At 38.2% G+C, this 24,806-nt stretch overlaps 1 protein-coding gene across 1 annotated transcript in view; it reads left to right on the top strand.

The window, feature by feature from the left end:
- Positions 1-20,515, top strand: part of MND1 (meiotic nuclear divisions 1) — a 41,289-nt gene extending 20,774 nt beyond the window's left edge. The window contains exons 5-8 of the mRNA XM_077176592.1: positions 1,263-1,337; positions 3,167-3,281; positions 18,612-18,656; positions 20,277-20,515. Of these exons, the coding sequence (XP_077032707.1) occupies positions 1,263-1,337; positions 3,167-3,281; positions 18,612-18,656; positions 20,277-20,383 (342 nt within the window). The 3' untranslated portion in view covers positions 20,384-20,515. The remainder of the gene's footprint in view (positions 1-1,262; positions 1,338-3,166; positions 3,282-18,611; positions 18,657-20,276) is intronic.
- Positions 20,516-24,806: the final 4,291 nt, after the last annotated feature.

A 24,806-nucleotide genomic window follows, 5' to 3' on the forward strand; every position in this document is an offset into this window, starting at 1 on the left:
CAGTTTGTATTGCATGAATGTATTTATATCAGCTGCACAATTTTAGTGATATGGTTAAATTATCAAGGCTGGAGATTGCAAGAAATATCTGGGAATGCTTTTGCACTCAGTGGGATCCTCAGTGAGAAGGGGAATGTAGAAGTGGAGGACTCCTGTGGGGGATCTTGGGGTAGAGCAGAGTAAAAGCTGAGCTCTGACAGCTGTTCTTTTCACAGTTAGTTTGATATATTGGTATACTGATTAGTGCTTTAGTTTTAAAACTAAAACAAAGGGTACTCAAAAAGCATGCTGTTGTTTCGTTTTTTCCTCTTTTGTGCTGGTTTCAATGCAGTAACTGTGTTTTATTAGAATTTTTTTTTTCATTCTGGTTCATCTCATTTAATATTTCAAGGTGCTTTGTCTGATGCTGAGTATGGTGTCCCTGAGGGTCGAGTCATAGTCCTGCTCAGCTTAAGAGTTTCCAAAGTATCTCTGGAAAACTGCCAACTGAACTGGAAAGGCCTGGTTCAAGATGGGTGGCAGGTTAATGGAGAGAGCTCTCTCTTGGCAAATTATTTCTCCTGATGTAACAGAAAAATGGAAGGATTATTCACACCAGCCCTGTGAGATTCCTCTGCCTTGGGCTTGAAGGAAGGGATCTCTGTGAGGTCTGGCAGTGCAAGGGCCACACAGTAAAAGGGGGCCACAGCTTTGCATGCCTTTGAACAGAGGCTTCTGTTCATCAGCATGTAAAAGGGTTTGGGGCTGTGCCAGTGGCATACCAGACTTTGGGAACACCGGTATCCACAGCTGAGCAGGTGGAGCTGCTGCAGCTTTTGTCACTGCTTCTGATGAATAGGGACAGCTGGAAAAGGACCAAAGGAAATCATCAGATCCAAAGCCTCCATGTTAGGGGGACCTTTACATAGAGATGCCAGATTATGGTATGAAATAGGATTTTAGTCCCATGCTGAACATGCAGTATGTAACAAGATTATGTGCCACGGGAATAAATATTTCTTAGACTTGAGGTTGTTTCCTGTAATTTTTCTCTGTGGGTCAGAGCCTCAGATTTATATTTGGGCACTTTTGTATTTATTTTGTCTTTATTTTTATTACATGTGTTACACATGTATTTTAAAATTTAATTATTTTTTAAACACATGTATTTTAAAAAGACATATTCACTTGCTTATTTAAATACATTAATATTTATGCACTTTTTATAGCTGTGTCTAATGTTACTGGAAAAGTTTTATTTTGTACTTTGTTTTCTTTATTAGTTTGCTGAAAGCAGTCAGAAAAAAGAGGCTTTAGAAAAAAGCATCGAGAAGTCAAAAATTGGACGTGAAGATACTGTAAGTTGCTTTGGGGGGGACATAATCCTACAAGGAAATAGTGCTACAAGTATGTAGTGCTACAAGTATGTACTTCTTGTAAATATTAATGTAGTACTTCCAGGTGTTTTCAGACATAAAAATATCTTAAAACTTGAACTACCCAGAGGCCTGTACCAGAGTTGCCAAAGGGTGCTGAACTGCCAGATCTGGTAACTACAAACTTAGATGTTGGTTTGGGTTTTTTTCAACTTCTTTGTAATATAGTTTCCTAAATTACTGTTCTGAGCAGTAATGTAAGCCCAGTGCTCTTTGCTGCTGAAGCTGTTAACACTGCAAAAACTATATATAGGCTTCCTGTTTGTCATAACCAACATATTAGTTAGAAATACTTTGTATGGTATTCTAAGTTGCTGACTTGCTCTGAGATGCTCAGTCTAAAGTGATTTAAACCTCCAATAAACACGCACAGCCAGAAGCTTTCAGGAGGAATTGAATTTTGTAGGAAAGTGCCAAATCTTCAAATCCAAACTGTTTTGTAGAAATACTCTAGGTTTTCCCTATGTGTGTTTCATTTATCTAGTAAGGAATAGAGTGAACCTTGCCATCAAACTCTGTTAATGTTGCAGTTCCACAAATTCAATTAAAACCTGCTTTTTGGCAGTGTCTTTAATGGGGATTCTTTATTCATTCATTCACAATGGACTGTAATCAGGAATCACAGGCAGGTTTCTCACATAATTGTGCTTGTCATGTTTCCAAACAAACTGTTTCAGCCTTGGGCTTCTCCAGCATGTGGCCTGCCCTACAGACAGCTATTGGTCAGGAAGTCCTATTCTGGCTGATGTTTCCAACATTTTCATTCCTGATTATACATCAAGAAGAAGTCCTAAAAAATGTAGATTGCAATGTAGGTCTCCAAGCATCTCACCTCCATACCTCAGCATCTGGAAACTTTTGATTTCCGTTCTGCATTTTCAGAACATGCTGAATCCAAACTGTTGGCAAAAGCACTGGGAATATGGAAGTTTGTGGGGGGAAAACCCAACAACTATAAACAAAATCCCAAATCCACAAACACCTCAGGCTGCTGGGTTGCCATGGAGATTGCCATTGGTAAAATCTCGATGGCTTACAAACTCATGCAATCTGGCTCTTCTAGGCTACCCTAGCTTGAGTTATTTGAATATCAGCCAGTTCCAGTGTTTGTCTGTAGCTACAGACTGAATTAGAAGTATGTGCTGAGCTGGCTGTCGGAGAGCTCATGTTGAGTCAGTGTCTGCAGATTCTTATTGATCAATAGAATCTTTGAGGTCAATATTGTGTACAATCCTAGCAAAGACTACCATGTCATAAATGCATGAATTTATTTTTGAGACCATTGTTCTTAAATGGTGTGCAAAAGAAAAAAAGACAAATTCAGAGGGTGTTGATACACAGCATCTCAGTTTGTGGAAGGGTGGATGATAGGTTTTTCTGTAATGCCGTCTTTAATTACGAGACTAGCACTCCTAAATACTGCTTAACCTTTAAGCCAAATACTTAAGAGATCTCTTTGGAGTTTGTTAAACCATTGTTAAACCATGGTTTAAAGGTTGTAGAAAATTGTTCTTTTATTGATACATTTTGGCCTTTTTTCTTTCCAGCTGGTATTCAGTATCATTTAATATCTCTGAGAATTCTATGTAATAAAATAAAATGCTCAAGTAGTTTGTAGACAGAAAGCAGTAGTGAAAGCAGCTTTTAAATTTTAAGTGTATATTTTTATTTTTAAAAAAACTTTGGGTGATAATTACTGTTTTTAATATTTGGGGGTTTTTTGTATCTCCCAACATCCTTTGAATCCTCAGGCGGATCGTGCAGCTCTGCTGAAGGAACTTGCTGCCCTTCGGCAGAAAAAAGAGCAGCTAAAGACAGAAATAGACAAATACAGAGAATGTGATCCAGACGTGGTTGAAGAGATGCGTAAGTTGTGCATTGTTTCAAGTGATCCTTTGCCTGAAAAGTTCTGCACTTCTTTAGCCTAAAATCTGGTATTCAGAAGTTAGTCAAAGAATAACTGCTTTTCTTTTTAAAGCTGAGCAATACAAAACAGGTACACTGACCATTTCTTTTTTATGTTCTGTTCTGTTAAACATGAGGAAGTTTATTGATACTTACTCTGCCACCACCTGAGCAGTTGAGAAACAATCCTATAATTAAAATACTCTGATGCTTTAGAATTAACATCAGGATCATCCTTTCCAGAACCATGTTAATTCTATAAGTTGTGCTGTACCCTAGAATGTGTGTGGGAGGAGGAGTCTCTAGCTCCCATTTGCCTTCAGTTCCATGCTGTTAAGATTGGTATCTTTCTACTTTGTCTTGCCTGTTTGAAACATAAGCATTTCATTAGAGATGCTTAATTGTCACTTAGATGAAAGTAGGTTATCACAATCTTGACTGACTGTACTGTCTCTGACATGCTGGGTTTTGGTTGGAGTTTCTAACTCTAATGGAATACAGAGAATCATGAGTGACTTTAATATAGAATTTGGCACTGAAATGCACTTAATATTTTGATCCTTAGCATGAAAAATGAAAAGCATGCATGAAATTTTACTGAATTTTCTCTACTGCAGCTTTCATGTTTTATTTATTAGGCTCTTACATTGCTACCCAAGCACCACTGCATATTCAGGTTGCTGTAATGCCAAAAAGCTTTTACAAAGTGACGAGAAACAGGCACAAAACTTTTTCTGAAAAGAGATGTGGCTAAATCTTTCTCCTTTCTTATTTTACTAACAAAGTCCACAGCTTTAGAGCTGTTTTGAGAGAAAGCCAGGAACATAAACAGAGTTGGCAGCACTCTCCAAATTTGGACAGATACTATTTATTTTGAGGAGCTGTGACATTTTTTGTCAGCTGTGTTATCTTTCCCCAAGGATGTAATGGTATGCCAGGGAATAAGCAAACTTGAGACCTGAGGTTAGTTACTGTGCTGTAAATCCCTTGCTGCCTGCTCTCCTGAGGAGAAGAGACATTCCAGCTGATTCCAACTGTAAAAATGAATGAGGTTAGGCAGATACCAACAGCAGAGGGATGTGTAACATCAGGTATTTTAACTGCTGAGGTACCCTTACAGTCAGCATCCCACAGAATGGTTTGAGAGCCTCTTTTGAAACAGTCACAGTGAGCACGTTTCTAAATATGGCACAAGGGAGCAAATCACAGCTGCAATGCTAGGGCAAGCTGCATTAGCTGGTAACATGCAGACTGGTATCTTGGAAAGAAAGAAAAAAAGGGAAGGAAATGTAATACTTAGTGCTTCAGTCATGCCCTTGTCTTTTGTCTGTATGTTGTGCATTTGGGTTTTTTTGTCCAAATGTGTGGAAGCTCCATGTGAATTTCTGTGATGGAGGGATGAGCATTTAAGGCACTTGTGAGGTTGGCACTGTTGAGCTACCTGTAGGCTTCCCAGGGGAATATGCAGTAGTGTTTCAAAATTAATTTGTCCTTGAACTTAAAATTAAGTTTCTGCTTCATTATATGTTTTGTCAGGCATTGCTACACTGGCAGTATGCATTGTTGCTGGCAATGTATGAATGAGTAAATGGTGGTGTCAGTTTTGGGGAGTTAATGCCCTTGTCAGAGCTGAATGGAAGTTGACAAGCTTTATAGAAGAGATGGAAAGAAAAAAAAAAAAAGGTTGAGGGGGATTTCTTTTGGTTCCAGAGTGCAGAAAAGTGCAAAGGCAAAAGTAAGAAGGCAGTAAAGAATCTCAGGCAATGAAATGCATTCAGCTGGACATAAAAGTTATTGCTGCTGTTTCACAGAAAAAAGCCATATTATAAAAGTTACTCATTCACAGATTTTCAAACTGCACATGGGTGATATGATTTTCTACGTCTGTACAATTTAGATAACATAACCCTTGGCATTATTTTCAGTTAAATCACCTGAGCAGATTTCTAACTACCTTATTTTAGAGTCAGAGATGGCTGTTGTGTTATGTAATCGCACTCTTTTTAACAGTTGAATAAATATATTCAGTAAAATATATTCAATAAAATATATTTAGTAACAGGCAGTTGTCACTTTCTACCTTTGGGTTTTCTCTCTTCCTCCTTAATGACTTCAACCTGTAAGGAAATCTTCCTGGTGCCCAGTGTAAAATTTCATCCTCTTAATTTCTCATCCTGTATGACAGAGAGCTGCCTTGATTCTTCTTGTGGTATTTTAGGGCTATAGCAAGTTGTCATCTGTTTTCAGTGGCCTTCAAATTTGGTGAATGCTTTGCTGTGTCTTTTAAGTTGCCCCCTCCCTCAGCTGAGTTTTGCAGAAAGAAACTAGTTGCACAGCAGCAAGGCTCATTAAAACGTGCATGCACACACGCGCACATACATACATAATTTTCAGGGTCAAAACAAAAGTTTGAATGATTCATAGCAAATATCTGAAGACTCAGCTAAAAACTGAACATCTGTCTTTACTTCCTGAGTCTCATGGTGGGAAAGTCAAACTTGACCATGTAACTAAATATATTATAATGCATATTCACAAGGGTGCAAATGGGAAAACTAATAACTCTGGTTTTTGCTGACTTCACTGTTTAGCTAGTTCACTGTTTTAGTGTCAACTAACAAATGTTTTGCTCTACGTTTTGGCTTAGTTTCCTCGGCTTTTGTATTAGAGGTACATTGCAGTATAAATTTTAATGCCTTCTCAAATTTACAGCATTTGAACACAGATTTGTGTGTAACTACAGTAAATAGCAGAAGCAACAAGATTTAGGGACTGACCACTAGAGGAAGCTACGTAATAGTAGCTTAATGGTAATAATGGTCTTGTGGATATATTCTGATAATTCCATTTTACAGGAACAGTATTGTAAAAATATATCTAGAACAGCAGAATCTGTGGATTTTTTTCTAATGACCTCTGCAGTTCAGAAGTTTGTCTTTGCCACTTGGTAATGTTGTTTAAGACACCTTTTGTGAGTTAGCATTGATTAATAAATTATTTCTCAAAGGCAGTAAAACTGAAAAGAATAATTTGAAGTAAAAAAAGCCAAACAAATAGTGGGATTTTATACTTTTCTAGTCAACTTGTGACCCTGCTTCAGATGGAGATTGTTTCTCACCTTTGAGACAGGTCTATGTAGGTGGGATATATTCTCATGGGAGAGCATCCATTGTAGAGAGATTTGTCTCCTTTTGTGACATGGTATGCGTGTATGCAGAGTTGGAGAGATGATGCTGCTAGATTCTCTAAAGGTTATGGTAGACAGCAAAGCCATGGAGAGTGCAAGCTTACAATAGTTCATAGTTGATGCAGATTTTCATAAAGTCAACAGAAAAAGCTCCACCTAATATCAAGATTACCCTTCTGCATATGTTTAATTCTTTCTGCCTGCCAGAGAGAGGTGTTTAGGAGCTAATAAAATTTTTCTCATAATTAATTTTATAGAAAAGTTTGTCTGGCAACATAAGTGTATAAATGGTAGGGACTTTCCTCTGAGTTGCTGGTCAGCTTGTAATTGGAAACAGCTAAACACTTTCAGTGTTCACTGTAAAATAAACATTTCTAGAATTTCAAACTTTTGTTCTTTCACTGTAATAAGAGGAATTAAAATTATTAAAACATTGTTAGGCCTTTGCTTTTTTTTACACAATAGCCATGCTTTGTTACTGTGTGCCTTTGGATAGGGCAGCTCTCTCAGGAATAGTTACATACTGCCTGCAGTGACTTCTGTGTGGTATGATTGCTAATATTTATGGGGCCTGGGATCTTGCCTGTCAGCATTCCTTTTTGATTTAGCATGTTTTTAGAATGTCTGGTTACTGATAACTTTTATGTCTTAGGCTTTTACCTTTAAAACAGTGATCTGAACATGTCTAGGCAAACTTTTTTTCTCAAAAATTAGCAAACTACCAGATACAACACATGTAGCAATTTTGGTGTCAGCCTTTTTACTTTAGCTCTCTCTGTTTATTTTTATCCTGTAACAAGAGAGACAAGGGGTTCAAATGGACACAATTTTAAACTACAGATATCCACATAGTTACTCTTTTGACTCTCTGAATGTGTGGTCTCAGAGGCATCACTGCCAGTCCAGTTCAAGTTATTTTCTAAAATTAATATTTACATGATTCTGTGAAAATAAATTTTGATAAAACATCCAGACTTTACTGAATACCATGAAAATGTCATGTTATATGTATTTGAAAATGTCTTTTTTTTCCTTTTAGGTCCTTCAGAAATTTCTAATTCTGATGTTTCTAAACAAAGAAAATATTAGCTTGACAAACAGAGGAATTGTCAGGGTATATAGACAGTATGAGAAAATAGTTCTGTATTGTTCAGTTTTTTCATTCATCTTAATATCTGAAAGGTTAATGCTGAAAAGTTAATGTTTATTTAGATTTTTTGAGTGCATAGTTTGGGGGTTGTTTTTTTTGTTGATACACCCAGCTATTCTCTAATGTTCAAATCAATTTGAAAATATGTTGCATATGCAGATGTACTTCGTGTTACAAAAACTTTAGCACTAAGAGTTAGATTCTTTGGGACATTCTTACTAATGCTAGGAATAGTTCCTGTTCTCAGAAGAGAAACAGTAGTGAAGAAATTAAATGAAGATTGGACTATCCTGGCTAATGGAGAGACTTTAAAATGAGTTGCATCAGTTTTACTCAAAATGTGTTAGAATGCCAATAACTTACAAATGGTTTAATGGATTATTGTTCAGAAATTGGACCAGAAAGGTGGTTTAAACTAAAAAGCCTTGTCAGCAATATCAGCTAATAAACAATTTAAAAAAATTGAGTGTTTCCACTTGGAAAAGTGAAAATCTACAAATAATTTTGTGCCTGGTCTAGGTGCCACCAAGATCAATAGTGTACAGATGAAGCCTTTAGAGAAAATGGTTTTTTAATCACTTTTAGATGCAGTATGTTCAGTTTGCAATTAGGAGGATATTTCCTAGCTACTGACCATGAAATATGCACCTGGCATCTGAGAGACAAGCTGTGCTTTTTACAGTTTGTGCAGCAATGCCATTAACAGAGGTCTGCAGTTGGAAATTAGTCATTCTGCTGAAGGTAGACTTGTGTCTTCACTCACATTTAAGTTTGTCTTAGTGGGTTAAACTAAGCTTTCTTTGGAGTGAATCAGACACTTGCTTAAAAGTACATAGAAAAATAATTGTTATAAAAGCAAGAACTCCTTTTTTAATGAGTCTCATCTTACAGAGTATTATATATTTAATATAGCCATCTCCAGAGCATCTGGGTGAGAATATGACAGGAAGTAGACAATGGATGTTCATATATGTAGCTTGCAGGCTATCTGCTACTAATCAAAACAAAACTACACAGCTCACACACCCACGCCTTTTTTCCTCCTTCATCATGGAGTACCAGAGTATATATAGATGTGCACCAATAACGAAAGGACATGTTTACTCTACTGTTCTCAACAAACTAAGAATTTTGTTCTGTTTCCCCTGCTCCCTATTACTGTTCTTGGAATGGCTTGTCATTCATTTGGAAGGTTGACAAATTAAATTACTTGTTCAAAAACTACATTAAAATATAAATCAAACTTATGAAAACTAAACATAACTTAGTTTCTAGAAAGAATGAGGAATAATAAATGTACTTGAATGTGAACATAGTTTCATACAGTAATGCTAAAATTTTAGCTGTTAAGTAAAGTTCAGAAAAGGAACAGGGTACTTAATGAATGGAGGTACAAATGTGTACTTTGATTACCGATCCAAGCTCCTTTGGTAATCATAAGAAACTGGATGGAATTGCCAATTTGAGCAGAGTATCTGCTCCTTTATCTTCAGCCCTTCTATTTTTTTTTATCTTGAAAATCAAAGGAGGCTTGCTTGCATTTCAGATATTGAAAAGGCTGATCCTTTGACTAAGGAAACACTTACTAAGCAGAATCTGGCTGTGATTACCAGAGGCTGTAATGTAATGGCTTAAGGACCTTCCCTGACAAAAGCAAGTTAAAGAGTTCTCACCTTGGCCCTTCCTTCATTCCAGTGCTGAAGTTCACCAGCTGATAAGTTATCAGCTCAAGTTAGGAACTAATGGTGTAGATGCCCGTATCTTGTGATGGACTCTCCTGAGGTCTTTGAAATCTCTCTTTCCATCCAGAAAATCTGAAGAAGTCTTTTATTGCCTTCTTCACAAGACTTTCATCCACGTGGTCATTTGTCCTGTACCTCACAGAATGTCTGTTGTGTGGTAATCTCTGAAGAGCACCCAGGGGTCTTCTGACCAACTAGGAACAGATGATGAATTTTCATAAGGGGATTTTCATGAACTCTGCAATGAATTGAACTGTTAGAAAATGGATTTGAAAAAACTTGAATGAGGGAGCAACAGGACTATGTAAATGAGTGATCAGCTTTTGGCACTTAGAAAAGAAGGAAAATATAACAGCCATGAAGAATAATGAGTGAAGGGCCACCAGGTCAAACTGGGCAAATTAGGAAGTATCTGTACATACATACATAAGGCACAAAGCTTAAAGTGAAATGTGGGGCTTTTGGCTGAAGCTGGAGAGCTTAACTCCAGAAGGGTCATTTGGCTTTCAGCAAAAGGCCCTTATTCTCTGCGTTTCAGAGAATTTCTCTGTCTCTGTGTTTGATCTTTAGATAAGAGGTTACTCTGCAATGAGAAATTGTCCTAAATATTTAGACTTATGCATACTTGTGTTTTTATACCTCAAACACATTCTAGCCAGACTATTCTTAGGGAGTGTCAACTTAAGCCAACTTTCTTTAAAATGAAGCTGCATTTTAGCTAGTTAAGCAAAAAGCTGTTTTTTGTCAGTGGAGCTTTTCTTGGACACTCAGAAAGAAGGCAGTTGGAGGACCAAATCTTTAGATAATATATGTAGCAAACACCCTGCTTAAATGAATTTGCCACTCTGGAAGGTTGCTTTTTCTTTAAATCAAATGAGAACACTCACAAGATATATTTTTGTTATTTTTCTTTATTTTGTTTCTTATTTGTTTATATTGGAATGACAGAAAAATAGTTAAAGTGAGAGGCTCATAGGTGAAGTATATAGGAATAGCTTTATTGTCTCTGCCAGTAAATCCTTATGGCAAAAGCTGTTGAACTGCTTGGGAATGGTAGACACTTGATAAAATTTGTGATGTGGAAAATGGCTACTTATGGCTATGTTTATGACACTTTTATTTAGGAGTGAATTGGCTTATGGTTTCATTTATGACACTCTTCTATTTAGGAGTGCCCTGATGAAAGGATCTAATCTATAGATCCATTTATATATGAAACAAAAAGGCTTTTGTGGAGTAAGTATTTTGCTTCTGTCTTCCAGGGTTAGACCTGCTAAGTTTGTTGTGTATGGTAGCACTCATTCAGATAATTTTGATAAAGTTACAGAGATACTTGAAGGAATGTACAGGCCTTTATATTTTCATGACTTTGACATGCAAAATTAGATCAGGAAGGGTATTGTGGATTTTAGTTCATTGTCTTTACTGCTAACATGCAGGACTGTCAAATTGAGGTCTTCCCTGCCCTTGCTTAAAGAAATGTATTGCTAATCTTTTATGTTAAAATGTTTCCTATATTTTATGGGATGGTATGTTATGTTTTCATTATGGGTTTTTCTGGATAATGACTGTATTTTCCTAATATAGATACCTTGTCCTGTGCCATTTAACAGAAGATTTTTCAGGGCAGGTTGTGTAAGTGCAAGACTAATGTTGGCACATTTGACAGTGTGGAAACAGTGTTTTTTCTTCCCTTCTCACTTTAATGTCATATGACTTAGTTTCACTGATAAGAGAAGGATATCAGAGAAAAATTCAGAAACAGAAAACCAATTTGGAAACAGCTAGAACAACACAGAAGTTTTCTCTCTGCCACTGTATGAGATCTTTGTAGATTGGGGGAAGTTTGTCTTTGGTGTTTTGAGTCAGTTTTGCATGGCACTGTTTTAAGGAAGGTAGGGAAATATAATCCTGATGAAACAGCAGTAGTGTGAAATCTCAAACTACTTTATAATGTATCAGTATCAGAAAGGGCGGTGGAGTTGATGAAGCTCTGTAATGTTGTCTGTCATGTGTGTGCATCTGCTCAGTGTTTATATTAATGAGCTGAATAATACAATAGAAGATGTTCTTTTGTTATATTTGCAGATGATGACAATAGGAGAGACTGTACGAACAAAGGACAGAATGTGATTTCAAAATGATCATGATAAACTGCAAAGATGGTCTAATAAACAATGGATAGTAGTTGGTAGTGGCAAGTGCAAGGCTGTTACCTGTATTCAAGGATATTGTGCTACACAAATGATCTGAGGCAGTTGGTTAAGTGGGGAGGATTTGAAAAAAGATGTCAGAATTGAATATAAGAATTCTTGTTGTGCCAAGAAAAACCCCTACACTAAGATACAAAAGCAGTGATATAACCCATAATGAGATGTATAAAATAATCTTTCTGCTCAAGGCAGAAAGTGTGGCACTAAAGGCTTGAGCATGGCTTCAGCTGTAGCACAGTGTCAGTGTTGGATATCCTACCTGGATATAGCCTAATTTATTTCAAAGCATTCATATATTCATGTAACTAAGTGCTCAGAGTGGAGGAAAAGGATATTGAGCAATCACATTCTAAGAGACAAAAAAGCTTTACAAAAAGAGGGCTCAAAAGAAGATGGTTCTTAGTGGGTTGTGCATATCTGTATCTCCTCGAGAAAAGAAAAGCAGCAGCCTGTTACTCAGGTTCATGGAGAAGAGGGCAAAAAGTAATAGCCTTAAATTGTAGGGCCAGAAAATTGGAAACCTTAAAAACAGGCAACAAATACCTCAGAAACGGTATAGGAAAAGTTGAACATACTTTGAGTTGTGGTGACAGAGACCAGAGAACCTCTTGCGATGCCTTCCAGACTCTTCTCTACAACGTCTGTGACACGTGAAGTCACAGCAGATTGCAATACACATCTGCCCAAAAACCATGGTGCCCTGGCATGGGCCTCCTTGTGAAATACAATTCAGCAGCTCAGAAGTGTGCAAGTTCCTTTAGCTGTTCTGAAGGTGTGGCATCTATTAGTGAATGAAGTAGGGAAGGAAGAATTGTCCAGTGCAAGAAAAACAGAGTGGTGTCAGCGAGACCTGAATCAGCCCTGAATAAAGTTGGTGTGCTTGTTTCTGTTTTGCAAGCTCTTTGCTTCCCTCTGCTCTTTGGATGAAAATTTAGTTATGCAACTAAGATTTTAGTGTGGATTTTCAAGTACAACACTTGAAAGGTAAATGGTCTTTTTCTGTAGGTACATGAGTATAGTAAACTTAAGTGCCAGAGCATGTCTTGCATAGAGGAATTTTTTGGTAACAATTCTGATAAATTCTGTTGGACATTTTTCAAGGAGACCCTGTGTACATACTGATGAAATTTGACAGTGTGACCTTTTCATACAGGACAGAGGGAGTTTTTTGCTGATGAGACTTGACACTTTTTTCAAACACACTGACAGAGATCACAGACCCTTTAAAAGCATATTCTCGGCAATGTGAATCAGCTTCTTAGTAGCTTTACTGTGCACTGCTACATCTCACCAGGTAGACAGGACTGGCACTATGATATCTATTTGCTCAGGTTCATTTTCAAGCATATATACAGTGGTGTTGCAGCAGAAATGCTGATTTTGTTAATTTATATATCCACTATTCTTGAGTATTTTTCTATCTTAAATAGCTTATATTGTGTTCTATGCTTTTCAGAATAGTTGTAGACCAGTAGCTAGCATTCATAACTGTCAGTGCTTTTTCTTGTAGTGCTGAAACTTTATTCAGAGTCTAAAATAAGTCAGTATAAAAAGTTGAGCTGAGTTTGTGATGCCATTTAAATGAGAAATCATATTTACACATTGACTTGAATTTAGTAATGAATTCTGAAGCATTGTGACCTGTTGATTAACATCGTGAGGAAAGTGTTGTGTAGGATACTGGAGTATGGGGGAAGAGTGATGTGTTATTTTGGATTCAAAGGAGTTGACAGAATTCTGATGTGCTATCACTTTTCTACACGGCAGCTCTTTATTCTGTTTATAAGAGGAAGTGCCTCTTTGGGAAGCATGGGCGAGGATAAAGATTTCCAATAGTATGGACATATCTGCCTGGTACAGGGTTACAAAACATTCTTGTAAAGCTCTTCTTGCCACATTGCAATTCAGCCTGTTGACAGTGTTGTAGATTACTTATTCTCAAGGATACTCAAATATGGACCTTAAGAAGCCACTTCATCACATCATTTCCATAAATAGTCTCCAATGGCAAGTCATGGGCTCTTGATCAGAGTCTGTGGTGTATGTCAGTTTGTGAATGGACAGGTGGGTAGGAATTACTAGTCAATAACCTTTTGTACTTTCTGTGGATGACAGGTATATAATTTCTCTGCTCACCTTCTACCCTGGCCTTTGGAGATGGGATCTTTATTTGCATGAGATGTTTTCAGTAGTGGAAAGAATTTTGGAAACTGTGTCACGGGATATTATAGTGATGCTGCCCCAGGAGAAGTAGGAAAACAAGTCTGTCACTGTCGTGATGGCAAGGTAATGTTTCTGGAAAGTAAGGGCAACCTATGTGCAGGAGAATGATTATCCACTGCCTTCTGCAGAGGGTTATCCAGAGTCATGAGAGGTTCAAGTTTACATGTTCCTACTGTAGTTGCCATTTTTCATCTTTGAATTTGGTCTAAGTGAATGCATATTTATTACAGGAATTCAAATCCACTTAATGCACATAATTTACCCTGACCAGTTTCACGAGAGAGATTGGGAACCTTTGAGCTAATAATCCTCCCTGGTCCCTGAGAACAGTTGCAGCTGTTCCCTGTGTTTCATGCAGAGGAATTGTGATCCATGCTGTAAAATTACTCCCTTGCCCACATGCTGAAGATTGCAGTTGTATTTTGCATGTATCTGCTAACACCCTACAGGCTGATGGGTGACTCTCTCCTTGGGAAGGTGCTAATTCCCTCTGCAGTCACGTGCCTTTTAAGTGAGGAAGTCCATACCATTTTCTTGTGGCATTAGTTGTGGTAGGTCAGAACTGGCACTCAAGTGTGTAAGCTTTATAAATACAATTAGCTTTTGTTATTCTGGGGAAGTAGAGGTTCCTGGACCTAGAAGTCCTTAAAGTTATCCAGAAAATGCCAGAGTAGGATCTAGGAGATCAGAGAAAGCTACAGCTCTTTGTTCATTTCTGCCGGCTCAGGTGATTTTGAGCTGGTTCTGGCCATTGGTTTGTTTTGTTTTGTTTCTTTTACTATAGCTACCAGAACTGTAATACGGTGCCTTTACAATCTGAATTTGAGTACTGTTCCATGACTGTATCCTTAGTGTTCCTGTAATGATATGTGTGAGATTTAAAAATGTTTTTAGGAAGAAGCTAAAGTACATTTGGAAAATGTTTCTGAGGAGATGGTGGTTGTTACTATCACAATTGATTTTTGCCCTGTGGAAATATTTGAGACTTCTACAGCTTTTTGCCACTCAATTTTGGAATGCAAATAGGATTTTTAATTCAAACTCTCTCCCCCTTCCAGTGAAAAAAGTGAGAGAATCTGGGGGAAGAAGGAAAGAGGAGGCTGTAGTTCTGCAGTATGCTGAGAATGACTGTAGGGGCTTCCTGAGTCAGATCAGAAACATTGTGGCCTTACAATGGTCTGAGTCAATATATAATGCCTGTTGAGATTTGTTAGAAACACTGCTGTGCTGATGTTCTGTGCTGCTGGCCTTGACTCCTGACCAGGTGCTGTCCATTTGCTTTAGAAGCTTTTTGGTGCACCTCTGACATCTGTCCATGTGCCCTTTTGTCACCTCTGTCTCCTGGCCTGCTCCAAAATACCTGCAGGTCACTGGTAGAATGCCACTTACCTGCATTGAAAAGCATGTTTCCAACCCACCCTTGTTTTCTTTTTAGACATTTACTGTGGGTGGACCTTCCTTTCCACACCTTTGCTTTCCTCTCGGGGGATAGAGTGGATTGTCCCTGTGAGAAGGACAATCACAATATGCTTGGGATAATGGTTCAGCTCCCAGAATCTGGGCTTTTTGAGTTCCCTGCAGTTCTCCAGAGATACTCAGAGTTGAGGGGAAAAAAAACTTTCATGAGGACTGGTCAAAATAACTCTGTCTTGTAGTCTTTCACTGTTTTGGGCATATTTCCAGGTGTGTTTTGCTGACGTAACAGACCAGCACTTCACGTCTTGCTGCTCCTGGGCCTTGCATTGCTGTACATACAGTGGTTGCTTTTTTTCAGTTTTGGAGACAAAAATGCAAGCTTCCATTTTCTTCCTTAGAAAATGCCAAATGTGCCTGAAATTTGTCAGCAGAGGATACAGGTATGTGTCTTAGTCAAATAAATTACTTGTATCCTGCAGACATGGGAGTGGGAAAGTCTGTTGATTCATTGTCACACAAATAGGTGAAATAAATATGTAATGTCCAGAACAAATGGATTGTTTTGCAGCTTCCAGACAGCAATATATTGTCAGCCTATATGCAGATGTATAGATACAGACTGTAACTAGAGCCTAATGATAATGAGAACATCTGGAAGCATCTGGAAAATGTTGTCTCCTCTGTTGCTCACCTCTACTGCATATTTGGCCTTTCATTGTCTTGTGCAGATCCAGTACTGGAGTACTATTTAGTAGTTGCCAAGAATCAAGTTCAGTTAGAGCAGCTCTGGTGAGCAGGAGGATCAGAAGGACTCCAGCCAAGTTTGGGGCTCCATGGTTTTGATGGTTTTGGCAATTAGCCAGCTGCCCTTAGTGCTGTGTTTGAGTTTCTCCTTTTTACAGCTTCACACAGTTGGTGTCCTGATTCTGTTTTGGAGTGTATATTTTTGAGTTCCCATGCTATTGGTCTCTTCAGATCTTGAGCTTGTTTTTCAGTGCAGTCTAAGAACCAGCCTGGCTGTGTGATCCCCTGGAGCTAGAGAACAAGCAGTCAGAGGTAGCATGACTTGGAGTTAGCTACACCCATACATAAAGTAGGTGTGTCAGGGGGTGTCTGCTTTACTACTCCTGCTTTCCCTCATCCTCCGTGCATGTGTACATACAGATGGTGCAACCAATGAAAGTCCCAACAAGCAACTATAAAAGAGTTCCTGAAAGCAGTGAAAGTGCAGAGTTCTTCATTTCTGACAGTTCTTGTGAGGTCTGGAAGATGCTGGCAATGATGCAGATGTGGCTGGTGTCTGTGCCTGGAGATGCAGGTCCATAACTACCAGCTATCTTGTTCCTCTTCCAGGCATGGTGTTGGTTGCAGCAGACACACAAGAGCATGCAGTGCAATCATAGGCAAGACTTAAGACTTATCCCAAGGGGCTTAAATCTTGTCTTCAGATAGCTAAATGTTCACCTGTAGCCATGAGACACTGGGGATTATATGTCTGTCTGTCTATCTGTCTGTCTATCTATCTATCTATCTATCTATCTATCTGTATTTCCTCATTATAGCTTCCTGCTGTCACTACCATGTTTTCATTTCTAGCCACAATTGGTTTTAGGCAGTGACTGCCATTCTCGCTTGTTGTCCAGCCTATGTCTGCCATCACCTCAGCCTTTTCTTTGGCAGAGGTGTGAAGTCACATTTTCAGAACACATGATCACATATGTATATTTTAGCACACATGAGCAGTGTTTGCAGGGTGAGGGCACCATGCTGCCACTGTTGTACTGGTCAATTGCTTCCAGCAAAGCTGAGCTTTCTGCTGAGACCTCTCAAGTGCTGTGGAATAGGTTGGCTCACCCACCACCAGGATGCTGTCACCTCACAGCTCTGGATCCATGGAATTTAATGCCATCCCACTTTCCTCCACTTCATTTCAAACTTCATTACTTGGAGTCAAATACAGCTGTCAGGTTTTACAGTAGAATTTTAGAAAAATGCTGAGGTCACACATTTAAAGTCTTGATGAGTGGAAGCTCTTACTCTGCAGACTTGCATTAAGTAGGGTTAGGTACTGTTCCAAATGCCATTAGCTGCAAGTTTGTTGTCAGTGCTGCCAGTTGTGGAACTGAACAAGTCGGGATGGCAGCAGGCACTCAGCAAAGGAAATAAATATACCTCTCTCAGGCTAAACTTGAATTTCTGATGCATGCAAGTAAGCAAAAATAGCATTTTCTTTCCCACTCAGTTTTTTGCTCATCTTTTTTGCTTTTCTTCGTGCTGTGCTCAAACTTTCTAATTGTAGGCCAATTTTAGAAACTATATTGGTTTTGAAATAGTGTATTACTCCAATGTAAACATTTTTCATATCAGTTACTGTTAAGGTTGGAGTAATGAGTTCTTCCCTTCCTGTGTGCTAGCAGATGATTTTTCAACATAATTTGATTTTGCTTTAAGTTTAATGTGTATAACAGTGGGTACCTGATCATGTATTCATATCTCAGTACCCTGGAGACAAGTTTCATGCTGACCATTCAAATGAGTATTATGCAAGTACTGACAAGACTGACTGGGAATAACTTAAGTTACATGTAGGCGTGAGAACCAGAATGATTCTGATAAATTCCCACGTTACTGCCTAACCTGCTTAATTCGATTCAGTACTTACTTAAATGGGAGCAAGGTGATCCAAGAGGAATTCTTCTTGGTTGTTTTGTCTCATGGAAACTATACAAAACCTGCTTGTAGTAATGGTAATTTACTATTATGTGTTTAGCTCTGGAATGGTGTTAAGGGACATAAGCCAAGTTTAATTGCCAGAAACATTATTTTGTCTTAATTTCATTGAGGGGTTCTCAAAGCCGTGGAGACATTCCAGAGCTATATGATAAACTTTTGGATTGATATGATAGACTGCTGCCTTGTCACTCTCATTATCTGTGTAGACTCATGCATACCCATGTGATGGTTTACTTATGTATAGAGAGGATTATGAAATATTTTCCATCTCTGTTGCCTCTGATATCTTCAGGCCATGTATCTAGTTCAAATCTTGGTGAAGACAATTAAGCCCCTAGGCAAACCAAACTAGGGTTATTTTATTTTAAAATACGCTTTTAAAATTTATAGTAGTTCATATGTTATCTTCTATGCTCTTTACTCCTCTTTTTCTTTAACCTAGCTTTGTGCTTGCTGGAACCTTAGAAGTGTAAAACAAGTGTTTGGAAGCAGTAGAATAACTTCCTTACATTGTGTGGTTCCATAAAAATAACATCAATAAAAATTTAGTTTCTGTGCCTTGAAACTATGTGATGATTTTACTGTGATGTATGCTTTTATTGTTGTTGGTGTTTTTCTCTGTTTCAGGCCAAACAAACCAAGTGGCCAAGGAGGCAGCCAACAGATGGACTGGTGTGTATTGCAGTGACACAGCTTCACACTAGAGCAATTTCAGTAAAAGACCTTTAAATTTGATTAGAATTTGACATAGGATAGTCCTCACTTATGAAACATAGAGAAATTTATTTTACTTATAAAACTATTATGATTCAACAAAAAGAATACATCTTCTCAGTTTTGTTACTGAATATACTTCATATGCCATAACAGATTTGTTCTTCTGATGCTGTCTTTACACTGTGTTAAATCCTGCAACTTGTTTCCTTGGATAAGTTAAAATCTCTTAAGATGAGGAAATCAATAGAGACTGGAAATGGTGATGCCCAGGTATTCAGATAGTTCAATTCTATTCTGAATGTTCATTTCTTTCTAAAGAGTAGAATGTTTTGTGGAATCTTATTGCTGCCACCATGTGAAGGATGCCGATACAAAGTAGGTATTTCTCAAACTAATTGATCAGTTTTGACAGGTAAAATGATGCATAGTTTTAAGGAATGCTACTGTAATGACATTCATATGGAAGTTTAGCTCAATTTTCTGTTGTTGCTTAGCTTTGCTGTATTCATTCCCAGTTTTCAAAGCAAACAATTTATATGTCCTTATGGTTTTTTAAAATTATTTAGAATATTTTTTATCATTTTTTGTCTAGAATAGATCTCCTACTGATGGACTGCTTGCTATCATTGGTTGTGCCAAGTGCAGCAGGATATCATTGTCTTAGTCTTTGGACTATTTTATACCTGGGTTGTTTACTGCATATGGGGAAATAAAATCATGTATTCTGAGAGTTGTCAGGGCTTTCTGCTGTTGGTGACAAGGCTGTTCTCAAGGCTTCGAATGAGGTAAAGGAACTGTGCCTCAGCCTGTAAAAGTACTTTGCTGTTTAATTAGACAATTTGGTTATATGCTGCAGCATATTTTTTCTTTTGAAGAGACAGTTTTAAAACCAAATGTGTGATGGTTAAAGAAAAAAAAATATCTCTAAGCTGTGCAGAGACAGTGAACACTTCCTCTCTTCAGGAATGCTGCAATTTATGGGTGTTAAAAATGACGTAATAAGTTTCAGTAAATGCTGCAGTGAAAAATTATGTTAAATTGATGTATATGTTAAAGTAATGTGATGCTAAAAAGAGAAGTCCTGACTAAAATAAAGCTTCTTGAATGTCTTTTTTTTAACTTTGAAAAAATAGTGTCTGAACAAACACGCAGGACTAGAATGGACCTTACGGTAAATTTAAATCCAATTTTTATAGCTGTAGACAGTCACATAGTAGGTGTCTAGTTGAAGAAGGACCTATAAAATACTTACTATGCATACTCACACTTACCTCATCACTATAGCAGGCTTACACTGTAATCGTAGCTTTCAGTCTCCTTGTAAAAGAGGAGCAAGAAAAGATAAAGATAACATATTTTTATTCGGTGCTAAGTAAATGATTTCCTCTCTTTTGGAGGTTATTAACAAAAGCCTCATGTTTTCTGTTCTAAATCTACTTGATAATGATGTTCCCCACTATGTACCTTTTTCATACAGACAAGAGATACTGCAAATGGAAGGATTTTGTTGTAGCCGAGACTAAAATTCATGCTTTCCTAAATACTCAAAATTAATGTTTTTCATTCTGTTTACAGATAACATCTTTTCAATAAAGTCCTGGGCCAAGCGTAAATTTGGATTTGAAGAGAGCAAAATAGATAAAGGTTTTGGAATCCCAGAAGATTTGGATTACATTGATTAGTGTTCAGTTGATGGCTGACATAGTTGTACATAGCTGGTTATATATTCATAGCTGCCATTAAAATGTGAATCCTCTCCAAAAAAGGTGGCCACCCTTTAATTTGCTGGTTTTGTTAAAGTTAATAAAATACTAAAAATATTTGTTGCCCTTTTTTTTCTTGTATTCTGTAGATAGTAAATCTCATGGCATCTTCTGTGAGACAGGCTTAGCATGGACAGAGGTTATAGGGAATAATTACTACAGAGTCTTGAGACTGGATTTAACTCTTCCTTTGCTTTAGTGGAAGTGATAAGTCCTAAGAGCTAGAAGCTCCAAGGATTTATGTTTAAACATGTTGAAGGCTTTGGGAATAAGTGGGAGCAATATGGAGTAGAATGAACTTTTCCCTCGTCTCACCAATGAAATAGAAAAGAGGCATAATCCATTAAGGGAAAACAGTGGGACAGGAGGGAGGTGAGTAGAAAGGCTGAGGTCTGGTTTCTGGTAATTTTTTATTGTTTTGGTTGCTAGAACTGCTTGTAAGTTTAGTGACAACATTGTATTTGTTGTTGCAAAATACTAGTGCAACAGAGCTGAATCTGTTTGGATTTGACACTGAGAAAGCTGATCTGGTCAAGGGTGTATCTACATAGAAGGGGGAGCAAAGAGCACCCATCCCTTCACACCACTGTGCACCAAGATTTAGGATGTTTATCTGGGATGTGAGAGACTGAATTCAATTTACTGTTAAAAACCAAGCATTTTTGGGTTTATGCACATTTTTCAATTTCAGGTTAAAAGTGCAGCCAGCCAAAACAATAACAGATAACGAGCACCTCTATTTTTTTGGTGAAGTTTCTGAAGCACCTCACTTTGTATCAGCTTCTGGTTTCTAGTTCTGATCAGTTAATTGCTGCAGCAAGAGAGGTGGACAGTGGAGACTGGTGTTCCACAACTGTGGATTGCAAGATGGCATTTGTGCTGTACAGCTCTGGAGGATTTAAGCTTTACCTTCAGGAGGTAGGTGGGCCTGCTGCAAACTATCACTGAAAACTGTCTGTCCACCTTTTATGTAACATCTGATGAGAGAGCATTGCTGAAATGTGGCATTTATCTGGAAATGTTCCCAGAAATCTGCCTCCTGTGACCTTTCCAATTAAAAAGTTTCCTAGCAGTTCAGCACATGTTAAAATGCAAGGATTTCAGGTATGCCCCTGGCTATTGTCATCTCATGTCTATGAGGACAGCAAAGTTACTGGGAAGATAACAGATGGAAGATTTCCTCTCAGAGAGATAGCATAGCAAGCTGTCCATTGCCTAAGGAAAATGTATGGGATGCCTGGCACATAGGAAGATTTCATTAAGCTTAAAATTTCAATGGTTTTATGAGTTTGGAAGGACTTTATTCCTAATATTCCTTTTATGTGTTTGGAAGGACTTTATTTTTAATATGACCAATACTGAACCTTGAGTACAGCTGCTGACTGGTAAAGGTGTAAGGGAAGTAGGTGGTTCAGAGCTGAGTGTTGGAGAGTTCCTGAGCAGGCCTGGCTTTTGCCCCAGGAAGGGAGTGCTGTGCAGCAGAGCTCCCTGCGGTGCCAAACTGAACTACTGATGCACCTGTAGCTTGGGTGGTTGGGTTGCTCTTGGATTTTGTGCTGTGAAACAGTAAAGAGGCAGGCTTTTTTGGTTCTTTGTAGGATATCTCTCTCAAGTAAATCTTTTTTTTTGGTCATGCTAAACATTTGGAGTGACTATTCTGTACCACCTAACAGAGAAGCTCCTTCTGGTTTGAGAAGCTCCTTGGCACATCTGTGTTCAAGAGCACATAACTGCCATACAGTAGAGATGATGATGTCTCAAAAGGCTTGTTTGTATGAAGGAGCATTGAGCACATTAACTTACTGATGGTTTTTGCCTGTTAGAATCACTTTCATGTGGCTGACCTTCTACTTGTCAGGGAGCCTCAGGTAATATATGGTCTGTAGCAGCTTGTGCACCAAAACTTCCTCTGGTACATGTGGGGATAAGGGTTTCTTACTGACTTCACCATTTGGCTACTTTCCAAATTCAAGAGGGAAACGAAGATGACCAGCTATGTAAGTTTAGCTGCAATATTGTGGCTTCCTGTCTGCAGGGTAAGAGCATTGTGGATTGTAGGAAAACCTTTAAGTATAATAAATACCATCTCAATAACTATACTTGAGGTAGATTTGCCCAGAGATATTACAGTCAGCTGGAATGACCTGCTTTAAAAATATCAAACACAGCCATTATGCTTTGAACACAAAACTTAGGTAGTTCAATTGCAGGGATTTGAACAGCAATGTAATTTTCTCTAGAGTTTTGGGGTTGTTATATAGGTACAGAACAGACGTAGACCTACCATTGCACTTTATTTTTTGGTCTGTCTTCTGGTGTTGGTTAGCAAACCTGGAGGGAGAATTTGTCTGCTTCTGTAAGGACACAATTTTAGAACAGTCAGAACAGAAATTTCTCAGCTAAAGAGAAGAACGGAAGAGGTGATGCATTACAAGAAACTGATTCTTACTCCTCTAGTGGAATAGATTGATTTTGTGCTTCTGTTTTGTGATTCTGGATTTTTGGATTTTTTAGGATTTTAGAATAGGTGAATTTCAAGGGGAAAAGCAAAGACACATCCTTTCTGAGAGAAAGAGAGGCAATTTTTGTATCTTGTATATTCCAAGATACTTTGAGCCTGCTGCATCTGCTCACTTTTGGAAGCTTTTCTTCTTAAAAAAATATGCAGCAGACTACTAAATCCCACAATATGAAACTGTTGGATTGTGTGGTTTGAGGTGTGTGTTCACTTGTTTTTAGGAGAAGCTGGGACTTTGGTCTTCTGCTGAGTTAAAAGTCAGTAGCAGTTAAAATTATTTTCTTTCTGAGAAATTTTTTGCTACTAGCCTGTAGCAAAAATTAAAACACTTAGGCTGATTTTTTGTCCCAATTTGTATTTTCAGTTTTCTTGGGATAGAACCTGAAATATTTCTAAAGATCTAACAAGAAAACAGTGAAGTTTTAAGTGCTTACTTCTACTGTTACTCTTGTGGTTATGTCACAGCTATTTTATGTATGTCTTCCTCTTTTCTCTTTATTTCTTGTGCCCTATAGGGTTTTTTGCCCATGTAAGGTAAATGTTTTCAACTGTTATAGCTAAGCCAGTAGGTGAGGCCCTTACTACAATTCAGGTTTATAATTAAAGCAGTTACTAGTGCAATGGGTGAAAATCAAACCTGTTTTTTTAGCAGAGTCTGTTGCTCTGAACACTACCAGGAACAGTATCAGGTCCAGCTTTTCAAAATCTCATGAGGAGATTATCTTTGCAGTACTAGGCTGAGGTGTTGGGTAGGCCTGCTCTTTGGGACTCATGTTGATTGGCCACTGTGAAGTAAGAGAGATGCAGGAGAAAATATTTATGTCTACCTGATCTACTGAGAAACCTTAATTATTTAAAGAAAGTTGCTGATTGTTTCTGCCCTGAAACATTCCGTTCTTCCTTGTCTTTTATCTTGCCATCCACATGCTCCGTACAACACCAGACATCAGCTCTAGGACTCCCTTTATGGCACTTGCAGAGTGTTAAATGTTAACAGTCACAAAGGTTTAGGTTTTGACACGAGTCAGTTGCTAAGCCTTTCATTAATGCATCATGTAAAATGTCATTGCTGTTTGGGGGTGTACGAAAAGGGAAAATCCGGGCTCTGACACAAATGGCACAGTGATGCTGTAGTCACGTGACAGAGATGGAACCGAAACTTCTTGGGACAATGAGGGGAAGAGAAACCCAGTTTGTAGTTTGTGATGGTGACTAAGAACTTCAATGCAAGAGCTCCTTAGAGAGTTCTTCTGTCACCCAGGCATATTTCCACCAGTCAGGTGATCTGGTTGGTGCTTACCTCCATGTTTCTTTTAGAGGTGAGGTTTGTATGATCATACTTTTCTGTCGTATATCTTCTCCTTTTCCCTCCTGTTGTTCTTAAATTACCCAGTGATTTCAGCTAAGTTTACTCTGAGGGGCCCTGGTTCAAGCTCACAATTTATCTCTTCTGTTTGGCTGCCTGCCTGATAAATACAGGCTTTCCCTTTCCCACCTACCACTTTTGGAACCCTGAGAAGGGGTAGAGCATGCTGGGGGTGGGAGGAGGAAGGAAAGATGTCAAAGATGGTGATGGAATAATATGTGAGGGTCTGGCAGCATTGCTGGAGCTGAGATGGGATGGTGTGTGCATCCTTTCAGTGGGAAGGAACAGGTGATTTAAACAAATTATGTCCATGGCTAATCCTTGGTGTCACACGTGTGACTGGGTTCTTCCATGATGGCAGCAGGTAACGCCAGCTAGACACAGTTCCTGTGTAAATATTCTTGTGCACAAAGAGTCTGCCTCCACAGCAAGGATAGCCTTTCTCTTCAGCTTCTTTT

Source organism: Agelaius phoeniceus, chromosome 4, assembly GCF_051311805.1.
Source record: "Agelaius phoeniceus isolate bAgePho1 chromosome 4, bAgePho1.hap1, whole genome shotgun sequence".
Classification (NCBI taxonomy): domain Eukaryota; kingdom Metazoa; phylum Chordata; class Aves; order Passeriformes; family Icteridae; genus Agelaius; species Agelaius phoeniceus.